The 23,975-nt window shown below is 39.4% G+C and overlaps 1 protein-coding gene across 1 annotated transcript in view; it reads right to left on the minus strand.

The window, feature by feature from the left end:
• The window catches only part of LOC135080602 (ras GTPase-activating protein raskol), a 149,100-nt gene that overhangs the window by 1,765 nt on the left and 123,360 nt on the right, over positions 1–23,975 (minus strand). The window contains exons 6-18 of the mRNA XM_063975279.1: positions 10,725–10,950; positions 8,565–8,634; positions 7,662–7,789; positions 7,046–7,189; positions 6,529–6,674; positions 5,874–6,119; positions 4,685–4,884; positions 4,074–4,282; positions 3,647–3,759; positions 3,342–3,508; positions 2,580–2,816; positions 2,204–2,301; positions 81–2,091 (exon numbers count right to left, since the gene is read on the minus strand). Of these exons, the coding sequence (XP_063831349.1) occupies positions 81–2,091; positions 2,204–2,301; positions 2,580–2,816; positions 3,342–3,508; positions 3,647–3,759; positions 4,074–4,282; positions 4,685–4,884; positions 5,874–6,119; positions 6,529–6,674; positions 7,046–7,189; positions 7,662–7,789; positions 8,565–8,634; positions 10,725–10,950 (3,995 nt within the window). The remainder of the gene's footprint in view (positions 1–80; positions 2,092–2,203; positions 2,302–2,579; positions 2,817–3,341; positions 3,509–3,646; positions 3,760–4,073; positions 4,283–4,684; positions 4,885–5,873; positions 6,120–6,528; positions 6,675–7,045; positions 7,190–7,661; positions 7,790–8,564; positions 8,635–10,724; positions 10,951–23,975) is intronic.

The raw sequence follows: 23,975 nt of genomic DNA on the forward strand, positions 1-23,975 counted from the left end.
ATAAATTCTTGCGTAAACTCATTGGTTACCTTGCTACTGGATTTAAACTTAGTTTTAGTCAACATTGCTAATTTACACACCTGTTCAATAGTCCTGTGATGCTTTGACGTGCGTCTTCTTCCCGTTGTACTGTACAGTGTGTCTTCCACCTCATCGGAACTATCTGTGAGCTCTCGGGCGGATTCCAAGCTCAGCCGCCTTTGTAGCTTGTCGCGGCCGGCCACCTCTCTCTCTCTCAAAGGCGCTCGTTCACTCGCCTCACTCGACTGAGACTCGCGACTAAACACTCCCTGAGGAGACTCTCGTCTTCCATCCCGAACGCCATAATACTCTTGATGCCTCTCCAAATCCTCATTCACCCTACTACTTGACACCTTCGCCCCGGAGTACGTCCTGTCCAGAGGATAATTCGTCTCGGGAATCGAATTTTCCGTCACATTGTACTTTTCTGGAGAATTATTCTTATTCTCCATATTGAATAGCGCCTTCTGACTTCGGGATATCTGTAACCTGTACATTTCTTTGTTGACTTCTTCCACGTTGGAATCAGATCGACTCATCGGGTAACCAGAGTCAGTTGAAATGTGATGAGGCTTACTTTCGTACAACGACTCCCCCCTTTGACCGAAATGTTTCAAGTTCAGCTGATTTTGATTAGTGGAGTATGAAAGCATAGGATTTGTCCTGGGCATTCGCGTCTTACTGCTTTTTCTCAAGCTCGGCGAATTGCTTGACGATTCATCATCCCTCATCCTTGGAGAATGACTATGATTACTCATCTGATACATATCATCATAATTACAATTATCTCTGGTAAGTTTTCGGTGGGTATTATTACGGTTTTGTTGGTCATAGTTTCTTGTGTCGTCGTTAAAATTTGTAGAACCCTCTTCTGAGTTTGTCTCTACGTTGTCTGTGCTCAAACCCTCCTCATCTATGGATGAACTGGATGAGCCACAAGGACAACGCTTTGAATTTCTGTTTTCATTATTCTTTTTCTTCTCTTGAGGTGTACGACTGTCTTCCATGTTGTAGACGGGATTTGTGAATACTAAAGGACCTATCTTTGAATTAACGTTCGTGTTTGTTTGCGTGTTTTCAGCTGTAGTAAAATTCTGTATGCCATATTTCTGAATATCGTATTCAATTTTCTGTTGCACTGGACTCTTTGGATAGAATTTTTCATTTTTGCTATCGTAATACTGTTTATCTCTCTGTTTTTGGTAATTTAGCTGCGAGTAGCGGCTCATCGGTTGACCGCCATTTTCGTATGGCTGATGCAGATGATTTGTGTTTTCGATGGGACTAGAACTTTGGCTGTATGTAGCGATGCTTTGGTACCCGGAACTTGCAACATTTGACAATCCACTGATGGATACGTTCGAACCATTATTTGCGTAGTTAGTTTTATTTCCATTTATGATGTTATTGTTTGCTGATTTCGACTGAGACAAGTTCTTTTTGTTCATTATGAGTTTGTCTTCAACAATATCAGAATCATCAGCGTATTTGAGGAGGTCGGACAGTTCCTCAAGTGTTGCAGTTTCCTTCATGATGTTTTGCATATCATTTGAACAGTAGTTATGGTTAATGCTGTCGCTACTAGGAGATCTCTCTGTACTGTTGTAATTTGAGTTGTGGTAGTGCGTTTGTTGATTGTAGTTATTGGGTTTGTACCTATCTTGGAATCTTCTTTCCAGACTTTCGTTGACTCCGTTGCTGATACCTTTCGGATATTGGTCCGAACCAAAGCCGATCTGTACTACTTTTAGGTTTACGCAATGTTCTTGATTATTGTACTGTGAGCTATATCTGTCTGGGTTGACATTTTGATTGACTGGGTTCGAGCCGTATCCATTTCTTGGGAGCGTGGCTGAGCGCAGATTGAAGCTGGGCGATTTGGCAACACTGCCATAAGAGCCTTTGTACTTGGAGTCTTCGGCATTTGACTTTGAAGGGCTGACGTTGAACTGAACGCCATTCTTGTTCATGATTGGAGAACTATGAGCAAAGTTGCTGTTCATTGCTCCATTCGTTACAGGATCGGCGTTGTTTTGCTTCGTTGGCGAATTGCAGGTAGGATCATTGAACCTAAAAACAAAAATAGTAATCAATTTCTTTTTTTGTTGGCAATAAATGAGACCATGATTATGGTGAAATATTTTGTTATCGGGAAAGTAAACTAAATTAAAATTATATTTACCTAAAGATATTGTCTGCGTGCTGAGGCATAGGTCCAATATCGTTACTCACTAACCTCTTGCTAAGTTCGTCTAAGATATCAGACAATGGATCCAGCTCCTGAAACAACTTTTTGTTTAGTGTAAGCAAAAAATACTACCTAAGTAAGTAAGAAGTAAAGTGAGCTTGAATTCAAATATGCAATGATTTGGATCAGTCTGATTATCCCAACATCACCGCACGAATTTTAGAATAAATCTCCGGAAGAGATTAAACTACGCCTGCTGTCAACATGATATCCTGGACGCAGACAGTTTCATCATGATCAGTCTCCACAGCAGTACTGCAACACTACTCATAACCTTGAAGAGACTATTTAATTATTTACTATCCCATACCTGCATCCTAGCTGCAGGTAGCTTCGGCAGACTATCCACGAGCAGCCCGTGTAGCGTCGCCAGCTGCTTGCCGAGGTCCACGTGCGGCGCCCATTCGGGGTCGGCCTCCACCGCCGCCTCGCTTCGAGAGCCCTCGGAACCTTGCGAAGCAGACGAGTTGCGGTTGCTGCCTTCTTGCTGCTGTTGCGTGCTGTACGACTGCTGCATCTGCATCTGAGGTTGGTCTTGGGGGCGCGACTGTGAAAGTACAAACAGAATAATCGTAAGTTTTACTTCGTTTATAGTACGCCCGAAGGTAGGACCATACTGGTTAAATGAAACGTACCCCGTGGGGAAAAGATACCCTTTATATCTCAGTATAAAATATTTACTTTAATATTAATTTATAAATGTACTCGCAGAGATTACGACAAATGATAAAAAATATAAACACGATAAAGACATTATCATGTTTTCACGACTTGCAAGAAAAAGGAACAGGTGCAAAATTATTACTCGAGCGCTTACAAGTGATTACATGACCGCAGACATGCATTACGAATAAAATGTGACCACAATTTTGCTGGAACATCTGTCTGGTAATGCTATATCATTAATGACAAGCAGATGCTGCGAAATAAGTAACAGCATTTACCTACCCGTAGCAAATTCGACACAAGGTGTAAATTGAAAATCATTTTATCCACAAAAGCGGTTGCATCACGAATACAGCGAAGGTCTGATGTATCATTTACCGAACAGTGGTGGTAGAAAAGTACTTACCGAGATAGTTCTAAGGAACGCCTTCATGTTAGGCGCCTCCTGCTCCAAGAAATCGTTGAGGAACTCCATGAAGGCCTCCTTGCCCTGGAAGCGCGTGAAGTTGGCCAGCGTCTGCAGCGTCTTCGCGACAAGAGTCAAGTTGCGAGCAGCGCGCTCGTTCGGGTACTCTGAAAAGGTAATTAAATTGTTTTAACGCAATATACATACGCGAAGACTGTGTAGCTTTGGAAGTCATTTGCCTAATGCATTTATTGTCATAATTTATGTCTCAATTTTACATTTAATTACAAATACTCTGAACTTACCGTGCGTGATTCCAAATAGACTGGGTGAAAGAATAGCAGGACACAAGAATCGAAGGAAGATGGATGCGCTGATCAAATTATCGGAGATGTCTTCTCGTCCCATGGATGTTAACCTGTTGAAAAAAAGAAAAATTTAAAATAATGAACCTCTTCTTTCTATCAATAAGTTAGAGTGAAACGTGTTTAAGAAACGGGACTAATATCACTCCCCACGTTCCCACCATTGCAACTTCCAACTCCTATCGTATAGGCAAGATCTATAGTTTAGCTGCCAATAAAATCCAACATTGCGTAGTTCTGAAGGATTTCTAGCTGTCTTCGAAGCCGCAACGAATGTTAATGGACAAGGTGTCGCCCAGGGACGACTGCTGGTGCCACAGATCCACGTTTATTAGGTCTACCTCATAGTTGATGACAGTGTGCTTACCTCTCACGGAAGGTAGCGAAGCAGTCCCTTAGCGGCGGCGGGAATGTAGGCGCAGAAGCAGATATAGCACGCCAGGCCAGCGACACGGCATCCCGCAAGGCTGACTGTTGGCGCCGCAACGCTGCTCCACCGCCGGCGCGTAGGGGATCCACCTCGCAGTCCGCCGCGCCCGGCCCGGCCGCTGCTGCTACCGCTTCGCCTAGTGTATCCTGGAAAATAAGATTGCATTTGTTTTCAATATTCTTTTGTTTCTATTGTGTGATTGAAATAGCTGGAATCCCCATACATTACAGATAGGTACAGGTAGCGCATGACTGAGTTGGTTCCTGTGGTAGTGATCCTGTTCTTGTAAGGGAGAAAATGAGATTTTTAACCGCGTGATTTTATAACCAAGTAAAACTAATGCAAGCGTCCGCACTGCGGCTTTTTCCCGCGTATACGTTTAGGGCGGTTTCGCTGTTTGGCGGTTTACCGCTTGCGGGAAAAAAACATAGTGCGGACTCAGTCTTATACCGCAACAGCCCACTCAATTACGCGCTATACCTGTAATTTTAAATGATCTTTCCACAATAATGCAAATATTAGTCACTTAATCCAATTGTTATTATTACCTGCAGGTACTGATCTCCCACGAGCTTCAAGTAAGCCTCCATGCTCTTAGTGGCGAGTGAGTTGCCTCGGAAGGTGAGCGAGTGGTCGCCAGTTCGGCGCACGTCGAGTGCCACCACGTCGGCCAAGTATCGAGGAGCCAGGCCCGCGCCCGCCATGCATAGCACCAGGGCACAGCCTATGTCTTCTTTGGCTTTGACACCTGTAGATAACAAAACATACTTTATTAGTAAACCCATTAGAAAATATACCCCCTGAATATAGTATTTGATGGTAGGGGATACCTAACAATAAGAGTAATTAGAAATCTTTAAAACTATTTTCAGTTTTGGTTAACGCGTGATATAATTAGTATTATTTCTTGCCACTTACTTATTAGTGATGTTAAGTAGGTGGCTCATTAAAATGTTTACTGAAAAGGATTACTTAGTTAAACAGTCCTCCTGACTTATCCACCACTATCACCGCGAAAAAAGTTACTTGCTTACCGTAAAGAGATTTGTAGTATACTTTTTTGCTATACTAATCAGTAGGTCTCCAGAGGCTACTACCGTTGTAAACCCCTAAATAAACGTAGTTATAACTCACCAATGACAGGCTCGAGGTACTCGCACAGTCTCCTGTAGTTCTTCTTCAGGTAATCCAGGAACCTCGCGTAGTTATCCAGCGGCAGCACATCGACGCTCTGGTAGCGGCACTTGATGCGGAGCGCGGGGACTGTGGTTTGTCGCCCTAAGACAGAGGCTACCACCGTTGTAAACCCCTCAAATAAACGTAGTTATAACTCACCAATGACAGGCTCGAGGTACTCGCACAGTCTTCTGTAGTTCCTCTTCAGGTAATCCAGGAACCTAGCATAGTTATCCAGCGGTAGCACATCGACGCTTTGTTAGCGGCACTTGATGCGAAGCGCAGGGACTGTGGTTTGTCGCCCTTAGACAGAGGCTACCACCGTTGTAAACCCCTCAAATAAACGTAGCTATAACTCACCAATGACAGGCTCTAGGTACTCGCACAGCCTCCTGTAGTTCCTCTTCAGGTAATCCAGGAACCTAGCATAGTTATCCAGCGGTAGCACATCGACGCTTTGTTAGCGGCACTTGATGCGAAGCGCAGGGACTGTGGTTTGTCGCCCTTAGACAGAGGCTACCACCGTTGTAAACCCCTCAAATAAACGTAGCTATAACTCACCAATGACAGGCTCTAGGTACTCGCACAGCCTCCTGTAGTTCCTCTTCAGGTAGTCCAGGAACCTCGCGTAATTATCCAGTGGCAACACATCGACGCTCTGGTAGCGGCACTTGATGCGGAGCGCGGGCGCGGGCGGCGGCGGCGCGCGGCCTCCCGGGGACTGAGGCTTGTCGCCCTCGGACAGAGGGTACCACCGTTCGTTGAGGTATCGCGACGATACGTCGTCGACCGGGATACGGACTGTACCTGTAAAGACATACATATGTAAATAACACAAGTATGACGGAACGTTTAGCCCTATGGTTCTGGAGTTCTGGCGGCGTGACCCCACTCTTCTTGTGGATATCTTAATAGACAAATAGGAGAAATATGTAAACATCAAGCCTCCACAAGTCCGCAACCCATCTAGCCTGCGCATGGGAGAGTGTACGCCAAATATGTACTCCATTTGCTTCTGGTAAATTAGAAAGGGTCACCCACATAAGCCAAGTGGGTAGGTACTCAATTTGCCTCTGGTAAATTAGAGAGGGTCGTCCTCCTGTAGTGACTATATGACATGATGATGATGTGCATTTTCAGTAAATCATGATTCGCTGGCGGCAGCCCACTGGCCTCGTACACCTGCCCCAGAAGATATAGTGATGTGACTACTCACCGACTAGGGCGTGTTTGTCCCGCTTGCGCGCGCGCCGTTCAGGCTCGCGATACACGTTGACGTGTATGGCGCGCGTGGCCGGCAGCCCGCTGAACTCGTACACCTCGCCCCAGAAGCACAGCTCGGTTTTTAGCTTTGATGAGGACCTATGGACAGAACGTTTTTATTTATTTAATAAGATTTTCCGCATCAATATCTGATAGAGTTGTTTTGAAGCCGTAAAATACCGAAAAAAAGTATTAAGCAAAAAACGTCTATTTTAGTAGCCCACCATTGGCATGGTGTAGGCAAAAATTTCATAAAACTCGGATTTAATTAATGTTGGTGTGTAGGCAGTAACTATCGATTAGGTATACTATCTTAAAAGGTTTTGTTCATTGGAATTGGAAATATAAATAAGTATGTTAATGTTTATTAATGAAGTTATTTATTGTGAAAGAGATCTTTAGGTCGTCTTTAATCTGGCCGACCAAAATCCAATAAAAATCTACAGCAGCCCAATAAGTATATAACTTACCTTGCATACAAAGTGTCGTCCAGTAATATTTCGCAATAGTATCTCTTCTTAGGCGGAATGGACTTGGCCTCCAGCAGCCACAGTTTTACGGACCGCTCGCACCGGCGCGTTCGGATCTCGTCAGGTCGCGCTGCTTGTCGCAAACTGGGGAATAAAAAAAGTTTTATAATTAGATTTGTTAGAAAACATATTCCCTGAAACATCTTTCTTAGAACTAGGATGTGTCTAACTCCATAGAAATGATGTTATTAATATCAAAATTATAGCTAGCTCATAGATTTTACGTTATAAGCTAGATCCGAGAAGGATCTAGCTCGTACACTATGTTCTAAAGGTCAAACTTTTTTGAAGAAAGTTCAAGCATGTTTTATAGAGATGGACGTGAAAAGTTTTGGATTCGAGTAGAGTCCCAGAGGTGTATGACTGTAGTCCCTTAAAACATACCTATCATTGGTTTGTTGTAAAAGATATTCGATCACCTGCGATTAATTGCGCCGTTACGTGATGATGTGACCTTGCAACTGTGCAAACAGTTTCATTATTTTCAATGAATTACATACCCACAGCGTATGTACACTCTGTATAATAATATCAACAATAAATTATATACAATTACCTGTATATCCAACGGTCTCTCTCCTTTCGCGATGCACAGGCGAAGTATCGGGGCGCTCTGTTCTCTGCGCTCAGCGCGAAACAGTGTGGCCTGCCCAGCACTGATGAGTGGAGGGCTCGAATTTCTACCTGGAATTTACAAAAATATACATATTAGTTAAGTTTTTACTTCAAAAACTGAACTAAATAAACTATAGTAGGTACCCAGTACCTATTTCATTATCAAAATTAATCAGGACATGGCACGAAACCAAATCTCGTGTTGTTATCATTAATGCGTTTCATGTGATTTTTAATCGATTTCATGTTTTTACAACAGGTGTTGCATAAGCTGGGTTTATTTGGCATTTCTCGGTGTAATATTATTTTCATCATGTAAAGAAATACACACACTCATTACTGAGAAGGTGCTAATATCCTTCTTCGTATTTTAATAGGAATTGGCTAAATTGATTCTTTATTCTTTACCTATTGCCATCAAATAACCTTGACCATTTGCTTAATAATACATTTGACTCTTTTGAAGGCCGCGGTTGTACTACTATCAATTTGTGTCCACACCCATGAATCCTTATAAATGTAGTCGTAAACACGCAACTAAATAATAGGCACTCGATTGCAAACAAGCTGTTATTGTATGGAATGAGGAATATTATGCCACTAACTTACAGTGAAGCGTTCTATGAAATTTTTAGAACTGAGTCTGAAAACCGCAAGTGAATAAATTTTATCATTCGTGGTTGCTAACATTAAATTACATATCGGCACTTTAACATTCATACGTTTTTTTAATTTTTTTCCACATTTTAATGGTTGCATGCGTTCTGTTTCTGATCATGCATGGTGAAATAAAAAATAAATTTTATTAATGCATTAATAAAATATTAATTTGTACAATACTTACTTGATTTGGTGGTCCTAGGTCCATGGTGGAAACGGCGGGTGAATGAGCAGACAGCAGACTTTCATGAGATCTGTAACAATTCAAACAAAGAGATTTACATAAATGTAACTCTACACCAATCCGTGTCAAGGTCTACGGGTTAAATTGATTCATAAAACAGAAGTGTCTATCAATTCAAATATAACGGCCGTAACAAACTAAATAACATCGCTACGACATAAATTAACAGTGACTTTACTTTATAGCTACTGAAGATGAAAATAAAAAAAGAGAATGAAGTAATTGCAAATGCATGTAGCCCATTTGATAAAACGATAAACCGTATTAATATACGAACACGAAGTGTTGATCACTTTAATTAACGCTACTGATACGCTTCACGACCGTAACTGATTGAATATTTTATGCATTAAGAAAAAGTAAATACCTTCGCTTACATAACTTTTTCAAACAATGAGAGATTTTTTACTTAATTGCTTGGTGGTTTTCTGAGAGAGGACCTACTAATAAAGCTAATGACTGCATTTCGATAAAGTCGTTTCGTGCTAACGATGACAGGGAAGTAATTAAAGACCGACACCAGACGGGGCGGGGCGACACTCCTATACCGCAACACCTATACCTGTTGCGGTAACGTGGTGCAGTCACGACATGTCGCTCCCTGTCAGCTCTTGTTGGTTATCGCTAAATTACCTGACAAAATTCGGGCAATTTTGAGTTAAACCCAATTAACTTGATGAGACTAGAGAAAAACCCACTCGTGTTCGATCAAGATAAAGTTTTTTCAATTAACGTAAAGCATTTATTGTGTAATCTCCAAACCATGTTTATAACTCTGAATCACATTGCGTTTTATTTACCTATTCACGTGTTTTCTCAATCTAATGTTTTCTCAATGGATGCTGTTCGCTTTTCTATTACAATAAATCTTAAGATTGAAAGATTGGTCTTATTAGGATTTTTTTCACTTGACATTAAACTACCTTAATGGGTCGTATAACTCTACTATGTTTATAAAATACTGTTGCAAAATAGTACCTACTTATCTGATAGAAAACAACTAGGGCCAAGGCCAATTTAACTGGAGATCAACAATTTTCCATTGTCGAAGATAAATATGCATAGAGGTTTCGAAGAATAGGCACCTAGTTCAAAATGGTTTTCGTACTCCACCTACGCCTATTGGATTTAGAGTGAAAGGTAAAACTACATTAGATTTAAACTTAGGATAAGCATAAGTAGTAAGCAGAAAACTGTTAATCTTTCTTTTTAATGGTCGAAGCCAGAGGAAAGAATTATTTCATCAATTACGAGGCAAATATTTACTGCTAACGAAGCTTCGTTTGTGTTCGCCTTTTAATTCACACCGCGCATGACATAAACAAGCGCGAGTATCAAGAAACATGCGCCAGGGTGTTTTACGTATCCCATTAGGACGATAGGCAATAAATGAACGTAATAAATTTTATAGATCCTCGCTTAGCGAGGGCGCGTACATTTGATACACCATTGCGCTGTAAATGTCAAAGCCGGGGAGTTTCAAAACGAATCGTCAAGGAGTTAATGTCGGTGCTTGCTTACTCGGATCGCACCACACGCAGGCGTAGTACGAAGTAAGTATTTGAAACTTTTATTTACTCGACTTATCTAACAAACAATGACCGCTTTGAAAGGTTAGTTTAGCGATTCTTAGGCTGAGTTGCACCATCTAACTTTGACCGTAATTATAGCGATCACCGGTGTTGTTTTTTGTATGGAGTTTGACAGATTTTGTCAAAGTTAAAGTAAGATAGTGCAACCCAGCCATAAAGTTATAAATGAAAATTGACAGCGGAAGTTCCATAATTGATGGGTAGAGTTCGGAGAGGGATCTTTATAATGCTGGACTTAATAAATAAAAGGAAACATTCTAATAAATCACTTCGCAAACCATATATTTCGACAAAAAACCTAACCAAGAAAACACCTAACTTTTTGAAAACTTGTAATTTTGAAAAGTAACATTTCGATTTCTGAAAAACCAACTTAAACAAAATTGATAATGCAAACTTTAAGTTGGCATGCCAGCAATCAGCATGCTTTTAGAGCTCAACAACGCACAAAAGCCACTGGCATGCCAGAAAATCGTATGGGATAATAAAAGAATTGAAATTTTCTTACCTTGACGTTCGCAAAGCATGCCCCGGTGGATGCGTAGGCACTGCGGCCAGCGCCCTCTCCCTCTCGATCTTGGTGGCCGATTTGGTCCTCTTGAGAGGGTTGTTCCTGAAGGACCTCTTGGAGAAGAAGAAGGAAGCCAGCCGCGATGGGCTGTGCTGTGCCTGAGCGCCTGGCACGGGCGTGCTGGGCGCCGAGCCTCGTCGACATGCTTTCTCGTATGATGTGTCTGTGGACAAAGAAGAATGGTATTAAAATAAGGTTCCAGAAGATGCAAAAAAGGGGCTCCAGATATTCGAGATGAATCTAAAACTAAAATTAACTGCTTTTTGGTAGATGATCCTAGTTTTTAAGGCGTTGGAGTTTAATTATGGGATTTATAAGGCACATTTTATGAGAGCTAAAGTGAAGGAAGAGTATGAACATAGGACACCAAAAGCTCGTGCTTTTGCCATAGGATAAACAATATGTAATGGAGGCTAGTGATTAAGAAATTGACACTCGTTAAATGTATCTACCAAAGCAGTATGTGTAGACAGTCCACAAATCTGTCTTCATGTCCTCTTTATCGCGGCTCTCGATCGACACTGATAAATGCAACCTTGTTATAAATGACTGCGATTGAAACGAGCTAACCATAAACGTATGGTTGACGACGAATATCATATTACATGCGTGGACTTGTTCTATAGTCATATACGTATAATATGTAGAGATGTCTGTAATGTAATATCGAGCCGCCGTGTATGGCGTGGTTTCCGGCGGAAGTTGCGTTCACGCTGCCCGTGACCGCTGCGCACGCGCGTCAAGTCAAAAAGTCGACGGACAATCGAAATTGTCAACACTCAACATGATCATGAGTGTTGCAATGGTTCAGGCCTCTTTGGGAGCACATAACTCGATTCAAACGCAGGCATAGAGTCAAGCCTGTGTGTTACAACTACGCATAAAATTCCGTCTTCAGTTTCTTTAAAATTAATAATGTCCGAGTAATAAAAACTAATAGAAAACAAAACTATTTATTTACAGTAAATAGACTGGTACTGCGAATTTGTAATTCTATTATTTTCCCAATTTATACTCAATTTATAAATTCAGTATACATATTAAGCGCTTCGGGTGTGTTGTTCTACCTATCTGATACCTTGTAAAATTAGCGAATGATGTTACGTATCGTGAGTTAATAAATGGCCAATTAGTTGACTTATGACTCATTAATAATAATTAAACGGTGTTTAGAACGATATACGAGTAGGAAGTTCTGGATATTCTGATAATTAAAACAAACACTAACAAAATGTACAGTAATTCTTTGCTGACATTGAATATCGAATGACTGTTCTGACGATCTGGTGTTGTACTTAAAAATAAAATACAGACTTACGTTTGCAGCTCCCATAAAACCCTAAGAAGTGTAGAACAATGCATCGAAGTGTCAACGACTCCATCGCAACGCGCGAACCCACCAGATGTTGTTCCGAAGCCATTACCGTTATTGCTTCCAGTTATGTTATCGCGCACCCTGTCATTTGCCCTTCCACAACAGTTTTAAACTCAAAATAATATTTCAATTTCCAACCCACTAAACACGCAACGGATTCGCACATTTGCTAAATCGCAAACCGCGTTGGCGCTCGAATAGACACCTAACCTACAATTGAGAGCTGACTCAGCGATGTTGCAAGAGTTATTCACATAGCTGTTTCGTAGAAGCGTGCATTTTTTGTTTTAAAACCGGCTCCGGCGATACAACTCTACACAATCGCGCGTTACTTTGATAACAGCACGATAAGCGCCCACGAGGAACTACGCCACTGTGTGATAATAATATTATTGTACTTAACTCTGGTTTGTTCATACGACAACAGACGAGCGAGTGAGCGCAGAAACGTTTTGAGCGAAAGCTTTCAAGTAGCAGAAACGCATTCCGAATACATAATAACTTTTAACGGCAACCTTTCGGTCGGACTGTCTCTGTTTCACAGACAAAGCATATTTTGTTTAATTTAGTTACAGGAAAATGACAAAAGAAGACCTAAATGTATAAATTAATTTGAAAGTATGGTTGTATCTTTGATTCACAATTAGGTCACAGCTGGGCTACTGTTTATTTAAAGATGTTCCATGTGAATATAACATGGAACACGTTTGATGTGATTTATGTACACGCGGTGTCCATTTATTTGAATTAGGAAATGCATTGTCTTTCGCAATCCTAAACAATAGAGATCCGTTTTGACCCTTATTCTCGTTGTCATGCGAAGGTTCTTTACTTATACTTAATAAATTACTGTAATTTGTTAACCTTGTAAAACATCACGGTAAGATGACAACGAAGTTTTCGTAATAACATAACACAGGCTGCAAAGGAGACCCAGTTTAACGTTTGCTCCCAGCCGTGTAATTAGTGAGCATTGTCTAACCATACGAATAGTTGAGCACAATGCTTCAAAACTGGCAAGTCACCAACATTAGGCAACTGGGCTTTGAGTTGTTTCATAAAAGGCCCTGTAAATATATACTTATATGTAACCTTTTTATTTACAATTTATCATAATCGTGTTGTACCAAATAGAAACTCATAATGTCGTGACTTGACCCTTATAATTTAGAAAGGAATCTCACTCAATTTATATCACAAAGCGATCAATGTCAAAAGGTGCACGGCTCAATATTTCTGGTCGTGCAATCTGTTAAACGAATTGTATTCAATTTATCAGACTAAACTGTAGGGCCTAATGGTATAGTATCAAGGAATTGCACAATTTATAATCAGATTTCTTACCAGAATGTACAGCGACGTCATCGTCTACATCTAAATACCCGCGTCGGATACTTAGAGGGCTGTTGGCCACTTGAGCCTCATTCTTCTTGATGAGGGCACCAATCACCTCCGTTTCACCGCCGTTGTCATCTACGAACTTGTCATAGTCATCAGTTAAGTCCGTTACAACTGTGATTTTATCTTCTAAGCCTTCTTCTATGTGCCTCGCCGTGATACTCCTCAAAAGAGAATTACTTCTGGACAACTTAGTGCTTCGAGATCGACGAATGAAATTCAATCCTGATATCTTCCCCGGACTCTTGTTCGGGCTATCAGGAGTGACCGTTATTCTAGGCGTTCTAAAGATAGACGTAGAGCTACTGCTGCCTCTAATAGGCGATGGCACATTAAGATTTTGCGGCAAAGTTTTAGATTTCTCTTTGCCTGGCGTTAAAAGTTTCGGTGAATCAGGAATCAATGATAAATTAGAATTTTTTATTGAATTCTTAGATGCTATCCTATTTCCAATACTTGAAGTAGAGTTGTTAAGCTTATTTGTTGAGATCGATCCCCCTATTGGGGAAAATATTCTATCATATCGTGGTTCACACGACGTCGTACTTCGTAGCCTCGGCTTCGTAGGCCTCATAACATTGCTTTCAGCGACAAGTCTAGGGCTCATGAGGTCGCGTTGGGCTACTCTCGCTAAGGCTTCATTCGAACTGATTGTCGATGACAATGGCCGTCGCAATCGGCGTTCAGGGCTGAAAATGCTTACGTCACTTTCACTTTCTGTAAATGACGAATCACCGCGCGACGGTATGTGTAATCGACTGGTATCTAAATTGTGTCTTTTCGGCTTGGTGATAATGTTATCAATGTCTTGTCCTGATATAAGGGCTTCTTTTTCTTCGGGCGTCAAGGGCAAGTAGTTTTCAAAGCTTTCGAACAATGGCACGTAGAAGACGGAGCGACGGCGCGGCTGGTCGGCGCCGGCGGAGCCGGTGGACAGCGCGCTCGACATGTCGCGGTCGCGGTCGGCGGATGCACGCTGCGTTATGGCCCCTTGGCCTTCGCCAGCTCTCGCCGCCTCATTGCAGCCATTCGCTTCACTTTGAACTATTTCCTGCGTTCTCCTTCCCAGATTTCATTTCACACCTTGCAACTGTTGATTAAAACGTTAATTGAATTACGTTTTATCCCTTTTATGAGTTGGTAAAACAATGGATTGTCCTTTTAATGTTCGAACTTAATTATAAACCTTATTTATTATTAATTATCCTTGTATCACACCTCATATTCTAAGAATAACTGCGAATCAATAATACTTATTGGTTTAGCAATAAAATAAATATGTACACAATCTCAGGATTTTAAGACTGCTATTATTATAACGCAAATTGTTTGGACGTACCTATATTGATCCGTACCGTTAAACAGTGTTTTCGTTTTATCGCAGACCGATAAGATTACAGCAAACGGACTATCGTTGAAAGGAATTAATGGAAAAGGGTCAGTACCAGCAACGCCGTTTGTTAATTTACGAGAACTGTCACTTGAAACAGAATTTCAAATGGTAAAGGGTATTAAAAGCAGCGGAAAGAGACCCAGTTTTGCATGTCAATTCGTACTACTTTAGAAACATGAACATGAAAAGCGCCAACATGTGCGTACAATGTTTGCATAAAACAAGGAGTGGTGGTTCGTGCTCGAATATATTTAGCGATACCCTAGGTCACCATACAGGCGGGCGAGCGCAATTAGAAGTCCGATGAATCAGTTAATTAACAAAAATCCTGACTAAAAGGCCACGAAGGCTTTTTAATATGCTTTAAAATATCCCAGATATTTATATTTTCTTTCTTTCACGAGAGGACTTCAGGTGAGTAAGTGCTTGCTGGCTAAGGTAAGCAAGCTGACAGACTGCATACTAAATGTATTCAACAAAGGGAACTAAGTAAGCACAAGAGACTAAAATATCGTAAAACATCACAAAGCAGGTTTACGCAAAGGCCAATTCTGGGATCAAGCAGAGCTTGACTCAAGTTCGTTGTACCTCGTTCAAAGAAATGCGAAATAAAGTACCGGATGTCGTGATACGGTGGCGAGTAGCGCACAAGATCTTGAGTTGCAATCGGGTTCACGGCGCAGCCAACGACTGCAGAACGAATGTGTTTAGCGCATAAATGCATATCAGTCATCGTATTCTCGTATGCATTTTAGCGCGAACCTCGAAATAAACAATAGACATTTTCCTCTTTGAAATATTCTAAGACGTTTCTGTGAATCCATATCTCGTGGGATTTGATAGAATTGGATTTATTTATGAACGCAAACAATATCATCATCCAATATAAGAAACAATTTATCTTCCGAATGTTTCCCCGAATATTAGATGAGAAACCTATTTGACGTAATACAAACAAACATAAAGGATTTTTTCCTAGGTTACTACTCGACTACTTAATACGTACCAAGGTTAAAGGGAATATGAAAAAATAGAGGAATATGCACAACACTGAACTTGAAATAAAAATAAGGCATGAGGAATGGAAACCTGAGCCCAGCGCGATGGTGGCTGGCGTGACTAAGACGCGCACAATCACGATACGAGCTGCGCCGGCGCAGCCACGGCTTGACGATTGTGTCCCTGAATCTTTTACTTTCAAAGTTATATACCTCGTCTACTTGGTATTTCAATACAATAAACGTTAAAGTTAGATGTTTTGACTACATATCATAATATTGTGTTCAAATAGCGTTAGAAGTATGAATAGGCTTCTTTAGTCGGTGTTCAATAGATGCATTAAGTTTGTAGTTATGAAAAGGCACATCATTATTTACAATGCTAATATTTATAAACAGTTGGTCTTCTGCGGTTTAAAAATTTAAATGAGAAAACGACGCACACGTTTTGTAATCTCTATCGGTATTTCATAAAAGAAAAGAAATGTGTTACACTAGATAAGATTACATAGGAGTGACAAGGTTAACATCCCTCAAGACTCGTCCGGTTACAAAAACAGATAACAGAACAAGTAAAATCGTTATTTGATTTATGACAAAAAGAAATCGATAAAAACGTTCACGTTCATAAGTCTACATCTTCATACAGAAAGATTGGGTTCGATGTTTGTAAATACTTAACCATCTCATATGTTCCCATAAATAAGTATGGCAAACACCAAATGTGTGGAATACGGACGAAAATAAACGACTAAATATGGCATGGAAGGGCTCGAAGATATTTTTCTCACGCGCTCGCGAATCGTCCGCGGAGAAATTATCTATGTAATTTGTTTCTCGCTTGAGGATGGAATAATAAATATGTACATTTTTCTTTTTCTTTAGCCTAGACAATTCTGCAAAACCACTTTAAAGCCAGGAAAATTATACGGTAGGTAATAGAAAAATTACCTGATCTTAAACTTTCTCAAATCTCAGAATATTCTAGTCTGGTAATTAGCATGCCTATATAAATTAATTTAATCTACATAATTTTATTATCCCAGATTGTCTTTACAAAGCATCAGCCGAAATGAGATTACTAACACGACCGCGACGCGACGTTCTGTTTAGTTAAAGCTCTTCAAGTTGAATCAAACAAGATTTATTTATTCTCATGAATAAAAGCACAAGGCTTTGAAATTGAAGAAAGACGTCTGAACTGCAAATAAAAAAGCACGTTGAACATGTGATTTGGGATTTCGGGACTGAATGCTTTACGCAGTTTGAAAGCTTATTAAAATTGCTTGTTTGATCCAGAATCCCACGAAAGGTCATATAAAAAAGGCATTGAAAAATCATAGAGCTTTTATTGTCTCCCATTATTCGTGTACATGTTTGAAAAACACTTCCATCACAAGTAACTAATCGATTAAGTTGTGAGAAGTTGTGTCTTGCCGTCTCACGATACGCAATTATGGTTCCCTCGTGTCTCAGGCAACTCTCCAGGCAAAGATTAGAAGGTAAGCGCGGCTACGTGTCTCGAAACTAAAGCAGTTGCGAAAGTTCCTCTGGGCTTTCGCAAATTCCGACCGCATGCTCGACGAACGCAACGAATACCATGAAACCACAGGTCCGTTACTATTTGTACTATTAGGTACGTATTTTTATTTTATTTTACTTTGCGCATTTACTACGGAAGTTCCACTTAATTGTTTATAATATGTACTTTTAAGAATGAATTACATGAAATGCGCTTTTTATTGAATTGTTTTTACTATTAATATTTCTATATACGAATTTCAACTTTCTTACATTAAACCCAGCATCCAAATTATAAACCGGCGTTAAAAATATTCGTTGTTTGTTATACGGTAGCAAATAGTATATTATACGCTAGATTTACGAGCGCTAAACATGCAACCTATTTACATACTGTTGTAAACTGTTTTTTTGTATAATCATAAACGTATTTTAGTTTTATAATCTTCTGCGTCAGCGGAAGGTTTTTGCTTACACAAAATCTTCTCATCGTATCAGTGTAATATAATGTCATAATTTTTATGACATTAATTCAAGACAAACAAAAAACTAAATAATACTCCGTGTATTTATTCTACATTGCATTTAAAATTCTCAAATGGTAACTCGGACGTTTTTATTGTATCTGGAGGTACATCAAATTTTTTATTTTAAAGTTGTTGTACAGAAGAAGTACAATAAATATAAAGAGAAAACCGGAGACAGTATCTGCGGATGTAGAGACGACAGCCCATTAAACTAAATACTGGAATCTTACGCAGTTGTGATAAGTGCGATTTTGCAATACAAATGTACGACTGTACTTATAGAGTTCCTTGGAGCCGCAGCACTGAGCAACGACGCGAGATTCCTAGAGACAGATACAGGTTTGTCGACCGGACCCCATAGGGTTACGGTATAGGTTTATTATTATAAGAATGGTAGCTCGATATAAGATCTTATCTATAAGAATTAATAAAGTTTAAAATGGATTGGCCGAATATAGCATTAGTAATACTCGTAGCTCACCTCCCGAGGAAGCCAAATATGGGACTCTACGCACCGTTGATCTTAATGGGATGATTTTTGTTTGCCGTGTTAATATAAAAATAGTAGAGTTTCACAACACGCGACCATACACTCGATTCGATAGGATTGTTAGAAAAAGAAAGGTCTTCAGAATATATTCTGAATATACCTAACACACTTTAGAACAAACTTCCTAAACACAATATTCCTATATCATAAAAGGAGGCCATAAATCAAGTCCGCGTATCAAAGAGCTCAATTATGTCAATATGTCGGACCCAAACATTCACGAAGACCGCAACGCTGTAATTACCAGGGAGATTGTCTCGCACGTCTAAAACATAAATTAATGGTCTAAAGTATTCATACTTAATTAGAAACCCATCATCTCTCTGCTGCTTCAGGCTCAACGAGCTTTATGAGAAGAGTTTCGTGGAAATTATAAGAAAGTCTGACATTAATTAGTAAAATAAATAAAGTTCTATTTGAGCAGAGTTGCTCACATACTTTTACCGATATTACCAGCGCTTTCTATTTCAAAATATTTAACATGAACTTTACTAAAGATTACTTTTAGATACATATCTTAATAGATCCATTTAACCAATGTGGTTATCTAACTTCAGAATCAAAAGCCTTTCAGAAAGCTATACTACTTTTTTATCTTTATTTTTTTCCTACTTCTTGTAATCATCATATTTTCCCTTAGTCATTATTGTGATGTTAATTTCTTTCATTAATCTTTTAGCATCTATAATGAAATTTATAGTAGTAGGCAATTCGAACGGGCAAGTGTAGAGTGGGTGTACATTGGGCCATCGGAAGCCGATGACCTGTGATCAGGACAGAATAGAAGACATACATTTCTGGCAAAACGATTCGAAGGAAATACATAGATTGGGAAATCCTGCTGCATTAAGTAACATAAAATACCCAAGTGCCATAAAATATTTTAAAGCTCGACTTGCTGTACAATGTTCGGGAGAGTGTACTAAGCTTGATTGAGTTATTGAAAGCGGATGCTTAGCCCAGACATGGCGCCTATGGACCGGTCTATTAAAGCCTTGGATTTACAACTCTTAATAGTCCATAATTTTGCAACCGTCTATCTCTACAATTTGCGAACGACAAAGTAAGTAATCACCCATAGAGAGTAATTGCTTAGAAAGTTATTTTCGCTTGTACGAATATTAATACACTATGAAATGTTACAAAAATTAGAACTAAATTCTATTCAAAACTGCGGATGTATCTGTAGGCGTGATTGCAAAATGATACGAAGCAATTAAACTGATAAACTACCTTACTTAATTTAATAGTAACAATTACCATTTCCTATTTCTGCTAATTCCCTGGTAAGATTCTGACGAGAATGAAATGAAGTACAAATTCACATCATGTGGTACTTCCGGGCCGTAACAGTTACACAGTAGATGAAGCAAAAAGATCGGATCCAGTCCCGTTAGGTCAGATGTTTCTCAACATTACAAACTGGGATTTTTTTACGGGCTAACGAGTTTAAGAAAGAGTTCTTATAGCGTAGTTATAAATGAATTTACTACGCAATACCCAGAGACTCGGAAACAATTACCTACTTCCAGTTGAGACCCTTTTACAGCGTCATAATATTTAAAGCCATGTAAAAAGTTACCGAAGTAATTTGAAAGTTAGCAAACGCAGACTTCCGACATTGTAGTTTATTGACTTCCTTAGTGAAAAACTCATAGGCCCCATAGATAGAGGAAGGGAGCAAAAAACGTGCCCTGTAACCGTAACCTTTAAGTGTCGTAACGTAACACCAATTAGTTTGATCGGGTGAGACAAGGAAATTAAGTTCTAGAAAAAAGTCGATACGCAGCATAAATCTGCCCTACCACAGACAAAGGGTACCTGTGGTTAGGTACAACAAGAATATTGTTAGATTACCTTCTTTGTTCAGGTTTTAATGTAGATAGACAAAGTAGTTGCGCGTATCCAAATACGTATGCATTGACTTACGCCCGTATTCACAAACATTACAATGAGGTCTCACAGTGCGCGTGGACGCACAGGATCACACACGAACCAATCACAGAGCTCTATTCAACGCTGTGCTTTCGATTTGCTGCTTCTCTCAAGCAAGCGACGCCGTTTGTGAATACGGGTGTTAGTGACAAGAACCAAGTATTAGTGACTAGCTCTTGGGAATATGGCAGAACTCTTTCATGAAAAAGTGGGTTGACTAAAATCATGGAATGTGTCATCACGCCCCGGGGATGTAGGGCAGGCGTTGAGGTCAAGATAAAAGCTCTTAGTTATAGCAGCGGCAGTCGGCAAACAACAAGGGACCGAAACGGGGGCACCAGCGCGAGCCAAATGCAGTATGGAACAGCCCGGTTAGGACTGGCCAAATACGAGTGATGAGAAAGATTACATGTTAACTGTAAAGTTCAAAGGTGACAAACGGGAACGAATTTCATAGTGATGCAAACAAAGAGTGCGTAGTCACGAAACTCGTTTCGACCGCGTGCGTGGTCTTGTGCAACGTTCTCTAAGCGTCGGCCGCGGGACAAAGAAGTGTTTACAAGTAAATGTTTACAGTGTAAGACATTTGTCTAGTTTATTTAGTAGTGTATAACAAAGCCAGTTAGAATACATCGTACAACTGTGTTTGCTTTATCTGAAGTACACCAGTTACAAATTTTATCTCATGACAGCGGATATGAAAATAGCGGTAATACGTAGATGAGAAATTATTATTAAACTAAGTCGTTTATTACGCCCATGCATCAGCTAACTGGAACGGTGTCATTTTAAACTAGCAAATAGTGATCTATCTTGCATGTGACGTTTCCTTCAGCTTAACTTTAATTAAGTTTGCTGAACTTTCTAAGACAAGAATAGAATCCATTTCTGTTACGAAAATATTTTTAAATATTTGTGTAAATGTAAAATGTACAGATTACACAGGAATCACTTAAGTACGCAAATCGGTACCTTAATCGACGATCATTACAGTCCTACAGTGTCTCAAGAAGATTGACACAAACGTGTCCAATTTTGAACCGTATTGTATTCTATCAAGATCAAAACACATTTTACTCCCAACTGTGCAATCGTGACGAGAAGCCAGTTATGTACTGCCACAGATCTGTGTGTACTGCGCACCACTACGTTCACTCATGCAAGGTCACGACCAGCCTCCGGTTAACTAATATTGCCTCTCATTTGAATGCCTGTGTATCCAAAAAGGTCAATATCACAACAAATTAATAATAAAAACTACCTGCAACATAATCAGGTACTACTGGTCTGAGGAATAGCGCTAGAACTTAAAATTTCAGTAACGCTGATTATTGGCTTTTACAAACAACCTTAATATTTCATAATTACTACCACATTTGCGATTGTGTTTTTAATTGGGCAAAATTGAAAGGTAACACCTGTTTCTTTTGTTATTTTGGTAATCGTGCTTTTATAAATTCGCTTAAAACGAATTAATAGTACCTAGACTGCGTGTTATTAACAAGCTAGCAAAACAAGACCGACATGTGGAATGCTGATAAAAAACTGACCGATCTGTGGTTCGGGCTAAATAATAATCACTTCGGAGTACCCAATTCGCTCAGAGCTTAGAGTTCAACCAAGTTGCGATGAATCAACACGATGTTTCGTATTGAGGAGATTCGCAAAGTGAGATCGGATGAATCATTTTGTTATGACTTCACTATTCGAGCTTATTGAGGATACGGAATGTGAATGTTTAACATTTCACTATAATGGAATGTAATTACCTTATTATCGTACTTTGATGACTTCTGAAGTCATATGTAGAGTACATATGGATAATTAAATGACGTATAAATAGATATAACATATTATAATATAAGTTTTCAAAGATAAATGAGACAAATAATTGTAAATGGTGTTGTAAACATTGAGAGGAAACAACAATTTAGCTGCTGTAGAGATAACCCGTTTCCTGCCGAATCTTTCCATATTTTTAATGAAATCGAATTATTTTATTTCATATAATTTACAAGGATATTATTGCCAAAAACATACGTGAAATATGAACTGAACTGTTACATTGTTTATTTGTATTTCAAACTCGCTAATTACAGAAATATGTAGAGTTCACCATCATTACAAACATTACAAAGTAATCGTATTAAATGGACCATAAAATAGAAACAATAGGCAATACTTTACACGTTAAATGCACTGGTGCACACTGATTTCCCAATGGGGTTTGTAAATAGTCGATAAACATGGGGCATCTTTGTGGTGAGGGGACTCAAGCTTTTGTTTGTTTTACTACGAGTATTCCCAATATAGGGATAGGTTTAATAAATCATGTCCTGTTTACCACTTTGGTCAATTAGCAGCAGTAGAAATACATCTTCAAATGTTGATGCAGAATTGCCGTTTCATCTATTATATTTTTTGGGATAGTACATCAATAGTACATTAGTAGAGCTACCTCCCCTATCAGTTTGATTCACCCATTCTGGGACATCCTGTATTTACAAAATCATTAAAATTAATGCTTCGAAGAGTCAGTTTACATAGGTACTCGTTTCAATTAAAATTTCGTGATTAATGATTGACTGCAAGTCACTTACTGCATAATACGAGTAAATAAATATGCGTCCCAAGCTATTACTACTTCAAGATATTAATTTTGTCAGATCATTACGATAACATGTAATTGTATTAATTAACAGACTATTTTGCAGTCTAGACAAATTACCTGCATTGTTATCATACTTTTAAGAATAAAAAATATATATAAAAGTTAACAAGCAGTCATAAAGTTACTTAGGTTTTTTAAATGTCCCTTCTAATGATTATTGGAATTAACAATGAACTTTGAATACACAGCTGGCTAATGACAGGAGGTAATTTACATAATTAGGTATCTGCAAGTAATAAATAAAGAGATCTCAAGGAAGATGTGGGTAAATCATAACCGAGGAAGGAAGTAAAATCACATCAAAAGGGCTCGCAAACTATTCATATGGTTAAAAAACTAAAAGTGGGTAAAGACGAATCTAAATCACCTGCTTTGTATGTAAAAAGACACCTGCAGCCGACAGATGGTAGACAAAACGACCCTCCGCCATCGCCGAAACTACATGAAAAACAAATTTAAATTTTAACACATACATTTTAGGGACTGATTCACAGGCTGTGTCGACAACAAATTTTAATTTATTCCTCATTAAAAAGTTTTTATTGGATTTCAAAATCCGCTTGTAATGTTGCGGTTGACATGTTCACGATTCATGCGTAGAATAAAGGGGGACGTTACGTAAAAGAGTTTAAAAAAACGAAGATCGCGAGTCTGTGGTCCGGTTTGCGTTCCGCCGCCGGCGCTGCCTGGAATGTGACCCAGACCCCGGCGGGACGCGGCCGCTGACTCATGTGGACTCCAACTTGAACACACCTCCTTTGGCCTTACTATCCTGTATTTAGAAAGTTGGCGTGGGCGCATAAATAAACAGGACATCGCC

The sequence above is a fragment of the Ostrinia nubilalis genome, chromosome 2 (genome assembly GCF_963855985.1).
Source record: "Ostrinia nubilalis chromosome 2, ilOstNubi1.1, whole genome shotgun sequence".
Taxonomy (NCBI): Eukaryota; Metazoa; Arthropoda; class Insecta; order Lepidoptera; family Crambidae; genus Ostrinia; species Ostrinia nubilalis.